Below are 12,617 nucleotides of genomic sequence, written 5' to 3' on the forward strand. Positions count from 1 at the left end.
TGTAGAAAGGGGATGGTGGTGACATGTGTAGAAGAGAGCGGCTGGTGGTGACGTGTGTAGAAGAGAGCGGATGGTGGTGATGTTGGTGGTTTACGTGTATAGAAGAGAAGGGATGGTGGTGATGTGTATAGAAGAGAAGAGATGGTGGTGACGTGTGTAGAAGAGAGGGGATGGTGGTGACTTGTATAGAAGAGAGGAGATGGCGGTGACGTGTGTAGAAAGGGGATGGTGGTGACATGTGTAGAAGAGAGGGGATGGTGGTGACGTGTGTAGAAAGGGGATGGTGGTGACGTGTGTAGAAGAGAGGGGATGGTGGTGACATGTGTAGAAAGGGGATGGTGGTGACGTGTGTAGAAAGGGGATGGTGGTGATGTTTATAGAAGAGCGGGGATGGTGGTGACATGTATAGAAGAGAGGAGATGGCGGTGACGTGTGTAGAAAGGGGATGGTGGTGACGTGTGTAGGAGAGAGCGGATGGCGGTGACGTGTGTAGAAGAGAGGGGATGGCGGTGACGTGTGTAGAAGAGTGGGGATGGTGGTGACGTGTGTAGGAGAGAGCGGATGGTGGTGACGTGTGTAGAAGAGAGGGGATGGTGGTGACGTGTGTAGAAGAGTGGGGGTGGTGGTGACGTGCGTAGAAGAGAGGGGATGGTGGTAACGTGTGTCGAAGAGAGGGGATGGTGGTGACGTGTATAGAAGAGTGGGTATGGTGGTGACGTGTATAGAAGAGAGGGAATGGTGGTGACTGTGTAGAAGAGAGGGGATGGTGGTGACGTGTGTAGAAGAGAGGGGATGGTGGTGACGTGTGTAGAAGAGAGGGGATGGTGGTGACGTGTGTAGAAGAGAGCGGATGGTGGTGACGTGTTCAGAAGCGAGGAGATTGTGGTGACGTGTGTAGAAGAGAGTGAATGGTGGTGACTTGTTCAGAAGCGAGGAGATTGTGGTGGTCTGACAGCATGTATAGTTCAGAACTATATTTAGACACAAAACTATGTAATTAAAACAGAATATATTATCAAATCAATTAGCTCAAGTACAAATATAAATATCAGCAATATAAGACCGCTAAAAAGCAATGAGATCATATTTAAACAGTGATAACAGGGTCTGAGGGCTTCAACTTCTAGACAGAGGGCCTTGTGCCCATGTCTTAAAACGATGCTAATCCTTAGAAGTCCCGCACATCTGGGTAACACATTACTGCCCACTAACACAGAATGTTGTGTTCCATTGTTGGGAATTCTGGAATCTGCCAACAAGTAAATATTGACTTCAGCACGTGCCAAGGTACCAAACATCGGTCTCCAAATATTTGACATTGAATTCATTGGAAAACAAATATACATACGAGTGGCAAGGTGCTCTTTTTCTCTACCAAACAGCGTAGTAATATTGAAACATTCGATATATCTTATAAAAGGAAATGTCCACTCAAATAAATAAATAAAATAATAATAATTGGGTTTATAAAACATCATTCAAACTTCTCTACAGCAGGAAGAATCTAGCTGTTTTTGGAGTGTTACAATTACAGCATTGTTTCAGCAAAGTGAAAATTAAAACAAGTGTAACTTTCTGCAAAATACTGTTTTAGTAATAGGAGTACGGAGAGCAAATAGAATTAATGCATGTGAGCTGTCGTTTCCAGCTTCGGTTGATAAGTTAGAAATACAGTATAAGCTTCTTTTTCCACCAGAAGGCAACAGAACAGTTAATAACAGAGATTAGAAAAACATTTTAATTATTAATTGGGGATATTATCACGGAGGATTTCATGGAAAACATACAATGAACATAATTATAAAGGAAACTTTCAAAATATTTGAGATGTAGGTAATAGTAGGTGCATTGATGCCGATTTTGTGTTTTTCATATATGCACCCTGTGAGACTAAAATAAAATGTGTTGCAGCCTCTGTGTGCTGGACCCTGCGCCCCTGCCGCAATGGTGGCCGCTGTATCGATGACTGTGTCACCGGGAATCCTTCCTATACGTGTTCTTGTCTTAGCGGCTTCAATGGAAAGCACTGTCAAATTGGTAACGCAATTCTACATTATTTCTCCATAATTGCTGCTGTAACGTTGTGCACTGGGACATCATACACTGCAGTATAACCACAATGCCATTTAAGACATGTAATAATACAAAACAAACACTAAGCAGTTATTATCTTTCTTCTGAATCTGTCCTGTATGCCTTTCAGACATGGGGAGGTGTTTCTCTCAGCCCTGTCAGAACGATGGCTCCTGTGTGGATAAACCCGGCTCCTTCTCTTGTTTGTGTTTGCCAGAATTTACCGGCCCATTGTGTGAGACAGGTAATTTCAGGGCAGGTTCTTAATTAAGGAGAGATAAATGTATTTTGTCCTCCTATTATCATTTTATGAGTATCATTCAGGGTTTTTATATTATTTTCTACTTTACATTTCGGATTGGAAAGTTTATATGTTCTGTGAGATCTGACCGTGGACAAAATGGCCACATATAGGTCATATATGATCCTATACTGACTATATACAGAATGGCCACATATAGGTCACATCTGATCCTATACTGACTGTATACAGAATGGCCACATATAGGTCATATCTGATCCCATACTGACTGTACACAGAATGGCCACTTTTAGGTCACATCTGATCCCATACTGACTGTACACAGAATGGCCACCTTTAGGTCACATCTGATCCTATACTGACCATATACAGAATGGCTACATATAGGTCACATCTGATCCTATACTGACTCTATACAGAATGGCTACATACAGGTCACATCTGATCCCATACTGACTGTACACAGAATGGCCACATATAGGTCACATCTGATCCTATACTGACCATATACAGAATGGCTACATATAGGTCACATCTGATTCTATACAGAATGGCTACATAGGTCACATCTGATCCCATACTGACTGTACACAGAATGGCCAAATATAGGTCACATCTGATCCCATACTGACTGTACACAGAATGGCTACATATAGGTCTCATCTGATCCCATACTGACTGTACACAGAATGGCCACATATAGGTCACATCTGATCCCATACTGACTGTATACAGAATGGCCATATATAGGTCACATCTGATCCTATACTGACTGTACACAGAATGGCCACATATAAGTTACATCTGATTCTATACTGACTGTACACAGAATGGCCACATATAGGTCACATCTGATCCCATACTGACTGTACACAGAATGGCCACATACAAGTCACATCTGATCCCATACTGACTGTACACAGAATGGCCACGTATAGGTCACATCTGATTCTATGCTGATTGTACACAGAATGGCCACATATAGGTCACATCTGATCCTATACTGTTCGTAAACAGAATGGCCTCATATAGGTCACATCTGATCCCATACTGACTGTATACAGAATGGCCACATATTGGACCTCATTCGGAGGCGGTCGTTAGTTGCAAGCGGTCACACTGAATCAGGGCGGCCGCTTGCATCCTGAACGACCGCCTCCTTGTCGATCGCTAAGCTGTGGGTTAACTCCCACAGCTCTAGCGACCGACATGGGTGATGGTCGCGATGGTCAAGACCATCGCGACCATCGGGGCTTACGACCAGACCCTAAGGTTGGGTCTGGGCACTCGTAAGCCCCAGGGAGCTTCCTGCTCTGATCGAGCAGGAAGCTACCCACTCACCATCGACAGCTCGCCCCGTCTGCTGCGAGACCCCTAGCGACGGAGCGTCCGTCGCTAGCCGGGTCTCGCGCATGCGCACGACGGAGCCGGCTCCATCGTGCGCATGCCCAGTGGGGCAACATCGAGTCGGTTGCGAGCGCTCAGTGCTTGCGACCAACTCTGAATGACCCCCATAGGTCACATCTGATCCCATACTGACTGTATACAGAATGGCCACATATAGGTCACATCTGATTCTATACTGACTGTATACAGAATGGCCACATATAGGTCACATCTGATTCTATACTGACTGTACACAGAATGGCCACATATAGGTCACATCTGATTCTATACTGAATAAGTACACAGAATGGCCACATATAGGTCACATTTGATTCTATACTGATTGTACATAGGATAGCCACATATAGGTCACATTTGAATGGCCACATATAGGTCACATCTGATTCTATACTGAATAAGTACACAGAATGGCCACATATAGGTCACATTTGATTCTATACTGATTGTACACAGGATGGCCACATATAGGTCACATCTGATCCCATACTGACTGTACACAGAATTTGGCACTGCTGCACCTGTGTTTGAAGACACACGGAATTGCTGGGGTTCCATGGTGCTGACTGTGAGAAATGTTAATAAGTAATGGATGGGGAGTCTAATGGTGGGATTTCAGGTTAAATTGTGGGAGGATTGGAGTTATTGATAATACAAGAAGCAGGGGTTAAAGTTAGAGTATTGGGTGGATTTAAACAGGATGATGGTGGTTATTGATATCTTGGTGGAAGGGATGAGTTGCTTATAATTATAATGGTAGAGAGATGATGAGGGCAGGGTGATGATAAGGGGGGACAGGGGCCATGTTAGTAGGGCTTATATAGGGAAGAGTATGATGAGTGGAGCAATGAGCTGAGTGGGCAGTAATGATGGTGAGGGCAATGGGAGGAAGCTCAGAGAATAGACTTGAAAGGGGACACGAGTGAAAGGATTGAGGTTGTCATAGCGTAGCTTTAGGTGGGTTGGAGGGATGTAATGTCTATTAGTGGGGTGAGCTCCTTGTAAAGCAGGTGATGGATATGAATATAGACGATTAGTGGATACTCTATAATATAATATAAATGTTTTCAGACTTTCCGCCTAAATATTTAGGCTGACCAGTGGTCGAAGTGAGGGTATGGAAAAACTAAGGTTGTACTTATACGTGTGACGAAAAATGGGGGATGGCCACTCATCAGTGTAGTGTACCCTACCGTAGTACCCATTATACGCATTAAGCTACACAATAGTAGTGCCCCTTATACAATGCTTATAGTGCTCAAAGTCGATGCCATACCGCTTTATACTGGCACACTTCGAGCACTGAGGCTGAGGCTGACGCCAAGATTCTAAAAAAATTTTAAGAAACTATCCAACCCTTCTTGCAGGTGATATTATTATATATTTGACAAAGATCAAAATGTTGCAATATGTTACACAAAGCATCTGTGCAAAATATGGTAAATATCAGGGTTTAAGGTAGGTAAACAAAACCAGTAACTTTCAAAGAGCTCCAGCTATAAAGTGTTGCTGAAATTCATGCCAGGGGTAGTGGTTAAATTATAGAAGGGTATCATAATCTGCTTACGTAAGGATAGGATAAATTAGATTGATGATTTGGGGGTGCAGTCCTCTACCCGCTTGGGGACATTTATGACAATTGGTGCACAGGAAATAGATGCTGTAACCTACAGCAACCGATCAGATGTTTGCTTCCTGGTGCAGTAACCTGCACAGGAAGAAGATGCCGTAACCTATAGCAACATACAGCATCTAATCAGAATTGTTTTCTTATATTAAACAGTACTATAAAAAATGTCTGTCAGAATTTCATTAGTTGTTTGTATACAACATCTTTTTCATATGCAAGCACACTGGCTTACAAGTTACACGACTGTAGATATTGTTGGACATGTCTGGTTGATGCTGACGTATTTGAATCAATTACTGCAGAAAAAACAAACAATGTTCTAAGTAGAATTGTTGTCGTAGGAGATACAAAGGTGGGGTAGCCTTGCACAAGGGCAAATATTTTGCTGTCCTGTCAGACCAAGCTAACTGCTGTATGATATTCTGTCACTTGTGCAAGTTCTGATGCATTGGAGCTTTCCATGTGTCTCTGACATTAAAGGGATTTATGGCAGTTTAGTCCCTGCATGTCCTGTTTATCCTAGAGGTATCGCCCTGCACTGATAAGGCCTGTTGGAACGGAGGCGTTTGCCAGGTTAATAATGGGATTGCCGTGTGCCAGTGTCATCCCAGATACACGGGGCAGAGCTGTGAGACAGGTAAGGAGCATCCGTCACTACTGAAAGTAGGTGGGCTGGCGGGATCCAATACACCACCGGTCCTCCAGACCTCTAGTGCCACCAACAGTTCATGTTTTATGGATTTCTGTAACCACTTAACTGGCTAATATTGTTTTTTATATTATCAAATTATGGAAATAAGAGCTATTTAAACCCAGTATAATTTTATTAACAAATATGCAGATTTGTTAATGAAATTATACTGAATAATTTACATAATTTGATCATTTAAAAAAAAGCAAGAATTTTTGGGAAGATTTTTAAAAAAAAATGTCTTATACAGATGATCCATCAATCACTGCTGGGTGGGAGGGGGAGAGAATAGGGAGACGGGGCTGCTGCAGTGCAGTCAGCAACTTAAGCTGGTCCTATCAGGATTTCCTGTCACAACCAGCCCCTGGCAGCGCCTGTAGCCAGGGGAGAGAAGGGAAGCTGCAGTTTCCCTGATCTCCCTGAGCTTGGGCTGCAGGAAGACTGTCTGTCTTCCAGCGGCCGCATGTGGGCAATCCTTCTTAGATTGACCCCCCTTCTGTACACGGGGCCTGATTCAGACCCGCTCGCGAGCGCATAACGCTCACAAGCGGGTCGATGGTGGTGTACTGCGCACATTTGCATGCCCCGGAGCGAGAGAGGAATCTTCTTGCTACGGGACTCACTACAAAAGGGGCGGCTGTCGATGTTGATCGACAGCTCGCCCCGTTTTGTAGGCGGGGAGGGGGGTGGCTACACAAACGGAGGCGTTCCTGTTAGAGCAGGAAGCTCTCTGGGGCTTGCGACGGACGAGACCCTACCACAAGGGTCTCGTTTCAAGCTCCAATGGTCGCGACCATCACCTGGCCGCTCGCAAAAGCTGTGGGTGGTCACCCACAGCTTAGCAAGCGGCCAGGAGGCCGCAACCCCTCCAAAAAAATCACCATGATTCAGATCGAGCGCTCTTAAAGAGCGTCCGGCTCTGAATCAGGCCCACTGTCTGCCTGGCAGGAAGAGGCTGGGGACAGTTGCTGCGGCAACTGAGGGACTGGCCTGGTAGGCTGAGCCTGGCAGCTGCTAGCAAGGTTGGCTTTAAGTAGCTGCCGGCAGGCTCCTCTGACAATGTTGCATCAGATGCAACTGTGTCAGGGAAAGAGCCAGGCAAGTGGTTAATCATGCATAGGTGAGTTAATATATTTTTTTGCATCTTTAATTATCTCACTTGCTTTCAGAGACCGAAATCCTGAAAACATGATCTGTTGCTGGGTACATGATGGCTAGAGTTGAGAACCACTGCAATGCATCATAATCTCAAGGCAACTAAACAGTAGAATATATTTGTCATCTGCACAATATTTATTCTATATTCTGTTGATGACTTACAATATGAAATGGTTTGTCAGTGTGTGTGTAAAAGTGCACATGGACAGGCTGCATTCACAGCTTTAGCCCACAACATGGCTTCTTCCGCTGTTTGCAGCAGCACGTGCGTTATTAAAATACCTTCTAAATCTCACTCCATCCTCATCTGCAATAAAAAGCCTCTTACTGATGGAAAATCTATTAAGATCACTTTTGCAGTTGCTAATGCACAGATGTAAGACATGCATGACGATTTCCAGACTGTGCACTACAGATATGTGTGTAGATATGAAGATGTACAGTATGCTCTCACTCTATGTACACTGTCTTGTTTATGGGTTGTAGCACATAGTGGCATATACAGTATGTCGTTCAGCAATTGGATATGGCTTATACCCCTTTACCATAGTAGTCACAGTCATATGACCTGTAGGAGACATAAGAACACATTGGTAACTACTACCGCTTTGTTTCTGATTTTCAGAGCTTAGACCGTGTTCTTCTTCCCCTTGCCTATATGGAGGAGTCTGTGAGGATCTCGGGGATACATACCGCTGTCTGTGCATGTTGCCATACACTGGAGCACATTGTGAAACAGGTGAGTGTACAGACATTGGGCCTGATTCAGAGATGCACTGTACGCCAATGCTGCTGCAAATTTGTACGCGGCAGCTGTGCGAAGAGATGCAAATATTGCAGCCGCAAATCCAAGCGATTGTGTACAAAGACCCAGCATCGGTCACAGATCAGTCGATTATGAGAGTCCTGAGTAACCGCCGGAACTGAGACGCCATTTTTACTGTGTATGGGATCGCAGTCACAGGCTGAGGCACGCCCCGATAACAGTCTCAACACGCCTATGTTTAGGTCATCACCCTTCCCGTTGCCGTCCACAAACAGTCCCTGCCTGTCAATCACTTTGTGAATAAATGCTCACTGCGGGTGACAACAGTAATGAAATGAGATGGATGCGCAGTGTGACTCAGACACATGCATCAATCACTGATAATCACTCAACTGCATACACTTTGGTATTGCGTCCATCTCTGAATCACGCCCATTGAACTTATCCTTCTGCTGAACTTATTCTTCTGCTTCTCTCTCTCTCATATTCTCTCTCTCATATTCTCTCTCTCTCTCGTATTCTCTCTCTCTCTCATATTCTCTCTCTCGTATTCTCTCTCTCTCTCTCTCATATTCTCTCTCTCTCATTCTCTCTCTCTCTCTCTCGTATTCTCTCTCTCTCTCTCTTATTCTCTCTCTCTCTCTCTCTCATATTTTCTCTCTCTCATATTCTCTCGCTCATATGATTGCGTCTAAAACTTTTTTGTTTTGTTTCCAGAAATCAGACCTTGTTCCTCAGGTCCCTGCTTGAATGGGGGAAGTTGCGTAGAAATGGGTATTAATTACACGTGTTCCTGTACATCATGGTTTACCGGACCAAAGTGTGAGGACAGTAAGTATCTGAGATTCAATTTTAAGTTTCTTTGATTCTGATTAGAAAGAGTCCTGGGGGAGATTCAATTAAATGGGAGTTGCCTCACACATGCTGTTAACATGGGTAAAGTGCAGTGAGAAATTCAATTAGAAGTCCTACATTCAGCTTTGCCCTTGGCGATAGAGCTTAATACTGCTGATGTTTGCTCGCATTTGTCCAGTTAAAAGTATTGTCACTTTATCTTCATCTGCTTCCAGAGATCAGACCCTGCTCCTCAGCTCCCTGTAGGAATGGGGCAACATGTGAAGAGCTGGATGATACCTACAGTTGCCTGTGTACTCGCGGATTTACTGGGCTGAACTGCGAGTCAGGTGAGTAAAGCAGTGTGCTACTTGAGCTGTGGGGTGCTAATACATTTCTAGTTGACCCATGGCTGGCCACTTTCACAGTCTCAGCCTTTGTGCCATTAACCACATATTTCAGTGTCCATAGTTTCCACTGGATGACTGATGTCTCTGTGAAGAATGAGACTGATTGTTTAGCATCCGTCTAAACAATCAGTCTAAACTAGGAGATAGTGCTAGATTTTAGAGGGAGGAGGACCCAAATGTATTTATAGTAAATGTGAACTATTATGGGTGTCTTCCATCCGTACTTTTAAATGACACATTTCTAATACATTTTTAACATATAAATAATATCAACAAAAGTATCTTAAATACAAACTGTTCTAGTACTGTCTGAAAACTATATTGTATTGTATCCAGGGCCGGACTGACCATCTGACTCTACTGGCAAATACCAGATGAGCCGATGGTCTAATGGACAGGATCAGTCATATATTGGCAAAACTATGGGGTGGCCCGGGTGTGCCCCAGACCACCCACTAGGAACGAGGAGATTGTAACATCATTATTGCAGATGCGGCCCATTCTGCTCTCCGTTACTGAGCAGCGCAGCAGACCGTGTCACTTATATGGCCAGAGTTGTGGCTGCTGCAAATGCCCTGCCGCAGTAGCTCCCATCCTATCTGTCATTAGGGGAAACTCAGGCAGGAGTGGCCGGGCAGGACTCTGTAGGCGCAGGCTCCTGTGAGCTTGTCCTGTTACGGATTTCATTTGTCAGAAGCAAGCTTTTCGTCAGTGTACACTATATTCCCTGTGCCCGCACGCTATCTATGACGCCTTCCCCTATAACACAAGTGAATAAGAGACTACTCTATGGGTCTCTGTCATTAGGCACAATACAAAGGCTTTGGGGAGACCATTCGCTGCTGCCGCTTCTTTGTCATCTTTTTGAGGTCTCTGTAGGATTGTTAGGCCTGATAGTCTGACAGTGATCTGCCCGCACTCTATTTCCTGCTACCATTTATTATCTATCTCCTCTTTATGCTGTTATCAATAAATGAAAAATGTTAAATGCCAAGTTCTTGTGTCGTGTTTTTATCATTTCATTGTTATGAGTTTGTTGGAGGGCTTAACGAGGTATCTCAGACGGCATCTGCTATTAAGGAGTTTAAGACCCCTGCCAAATTTATTTGTGTTTTCACACACAAAATCAATTAAACAAATTTTTATTTCTAGACTTATTATTCTGAATATCAGATGTTCCTCACCGGCTCTGCTGCCTGCCAGGATGGAATTTACACGCAATTTGATTGGCCGTGCAGCATGGCCAATCACACAATATCACATGCGACCGCGGGAGTGCGCAAATCGGGCATACACCCTGCACAATATGCCCGATTTGTCATTCCGATTTGGCCAAATCAGGCCGATATCATGCAAGTGTGTAGCGGGCCCATAAAATATGTAAGACTCTGGGTCATAGGCGCCTTCTGAATAAAGGGCACATCCATTAATTTGATCTCCATCTTTCAATCAGGTACTTTGCCAGATTTGAATGCCCCAAAACCTGGCATAGACAGGAACTCATGCCCCAGTGCAGCTGGGTGATATAGCTGGAAGAGCCCTTGCACATTCATTTACTGCTCATCACATTGTCATTGCAAAATGATAGGAGGAGGTGACCGTCAGGTATTATTTCCCAGCACATGACCTATAGTGTAACACACCGAGTTAATGAATATCTTACATAGGAAGCACTTGTTTCTTAGTGTAGTGAAGAAACCTAAATATATGGGACAATGGGCCTGATTCAGAGCTGCACGCAATGCCGATGTTAATGTAGTTTAGCGACTTTCTGCTGCGGCACGTGTGCGTAATTCCCTAAAAATGACTACGGCGCATGCATTACGCAGATTGTACTCGCTGTTGCCATTGAGGTGCACGGTATCAGAAAGGTCTTGGAGAAGTGATGGGTGGTGACTGTGAGGTGGCTTAGTGCACGCACAGAGATGGTCCGTCCTCTGGAAGCATTATTTCAGTGTCGCGGGCATGTTGGTGAAAGTGGTTGCGTACATAGGCCAGATGCAAGTTTTGATGGTGCCAGTCGGTATTTCAGCACCTACAGAAGCTGACAGTGGGCGTCTCAGGCCTGGCACATGTGGACACACTGGTGTACACCAGGCAAGCACTTTTTAGCGGCATTTGCATAAAGTCACAGATGGGCAATCGCCCATAGACACAGCCACGGTTGCGTCTCCTTCCACCTCTGAATCAGCCCCAATGTATTGTGTGAACACAGTGGTACTAGTAGATGCTTTATATGTATGATGCAATTAATCAGCATGAACACATATAAGTATATAATATCCTAAAGAACACAAGTTAGAAAACAACGAATGGGATGGTCTAAACTCTAATCTCACTGACATTAAAACCAGACATTACCGCAGTAAATGGTTATGCAGTGATAATGAGGAATTACCATTTGCTGCTGCATTGTCTGTACCATTTTATTTTCATTCAGGTACTTCCTATTTAGAAGTTTAGTTTAATTAGCATTGATTGGGAAACCGCTATATTCAGGACATCTAGGAATGTACAGTATTTGTTACTCGCACAGGGCTTGCGCGAGATTGCAAGACCATCATATCCATAACTCAAAGGGGAGAGATGATATTTCTCTGGCTCTGAAAAGGCATCATCGGCTGCTTAGACCTGCGTGTCATTAGACTGAGGGTCTGATTCAGAGACAGACGCAAATCACGCTGGCTACTGCAAATCCATATGTACCGTACTCGCGAAAATATGCAAAGGCCCAGGCGTCCGACATCCACCACTCTCATACAAAGCGGGAACATAATAGAAGCATTGATCGCACATCGAACTTGTGAGTGTCTTGTAGGCCTAAGAGGGGCTTGTGGAATAGTATATTGGCATAAATGAGGCAAGTAAAGGAGTCTGATGGCATAAAAAGGCCACGTGTAGGGATCTGATGGCATAAAAGGTGCATGTTGAGTAGTGAGATAGCATATTAGGAGCAATGGGCAATGACATAAGTCCTACAACTTATATTTTGCAAGGTCCTAGTTTTAGGTTTGGGAATGTAAAAGTACAACCTATAGTGTCATAATGGGTATATGGATTTGTCTCATATAAAATGTATAAAATATAAGACTGATTAAACAATAATTTGTACATGTCTTATACATCAGTAGAGGGTAGACAACTTATGATTCGTTCTTCCCCCTTCAAACAAGCCTAACATGCTAATCATGATCTCTGTGGTGAAATTCATTTGGGGTGGTGGGGGTCATTACATAGGCATGCACCAGGCGCCTTGGCTTCACATTACACCTCTGTGTCTCAGAGCGGCTCTCCTAATTCACCGGGGTATGTACAGCTGCCCAGAAACCAGTCACTCGCTATGAAAAGAAATCCTCTCTGTGACCACAATCGCTAATTCATCGCTTCCT

The 12,617-nt window shown here is 44.2% G+C and overlaps 1 protein-coding gene across 4 annotated transcripts in view; it reads left to right on the forward strand.

The window, feature by feature from the left end:
• The window catches only part of SNED1 (sushi, nidogen and EGF like domains 1), a 185,456-nt gene that overhangs the window by 67,235 nt on the left and 105,604 nt on the right, over window positions 1–12,617 (forward strand). For 2 of the 4 annotated variants that reach the window (XM_088479238.1, XM_088479239.1), the window contains exons 5-10: window positions 1,912–2,037; window positions 2,204–2,317; window positions 5,893–6,006; window positions 7,844–7,957; window positions 8,702–8,815; window positions 9,055–9,168. In XM_088479238.1, the coding sequence (XP_088335364.1) occupies window positions 1,912–2,037; window positions 2,204–2,317; window positions 5,893–6,006; window positions 7,844–7,957; window positions 8,702–8,815; window positions 9,055–9,168 (696 nt within the window). The remainder of the gene's footprint in view (window positions 1–1,911; window positions 2,038–2,203; window positions 2,318–5,892; window positions 6,007–7,843; window positions 7,958–8,701; window positions 8,816–9,054; window positions 9,169–12,617) is intronic. The other 2 variants (XM_088479241.1, XM_088479240.1) reach the window with 2 other exon arrangements.

The sequence above is a fragment of the Taudactylus pleione genome, unplaced genomic scaffold, assembly GCF_031769625.1.
Source record: "Taudactylus pleione unplaced genomic scaffold, aTauple2 ptg000229l, whole genome shotgun sequence".
Lineage (NCBI taxonomy): Eukaryota > Metazoa > Chordata > Amphibia > Anura > Myobatrachidae > Taudactylus > Taudactylus pleione.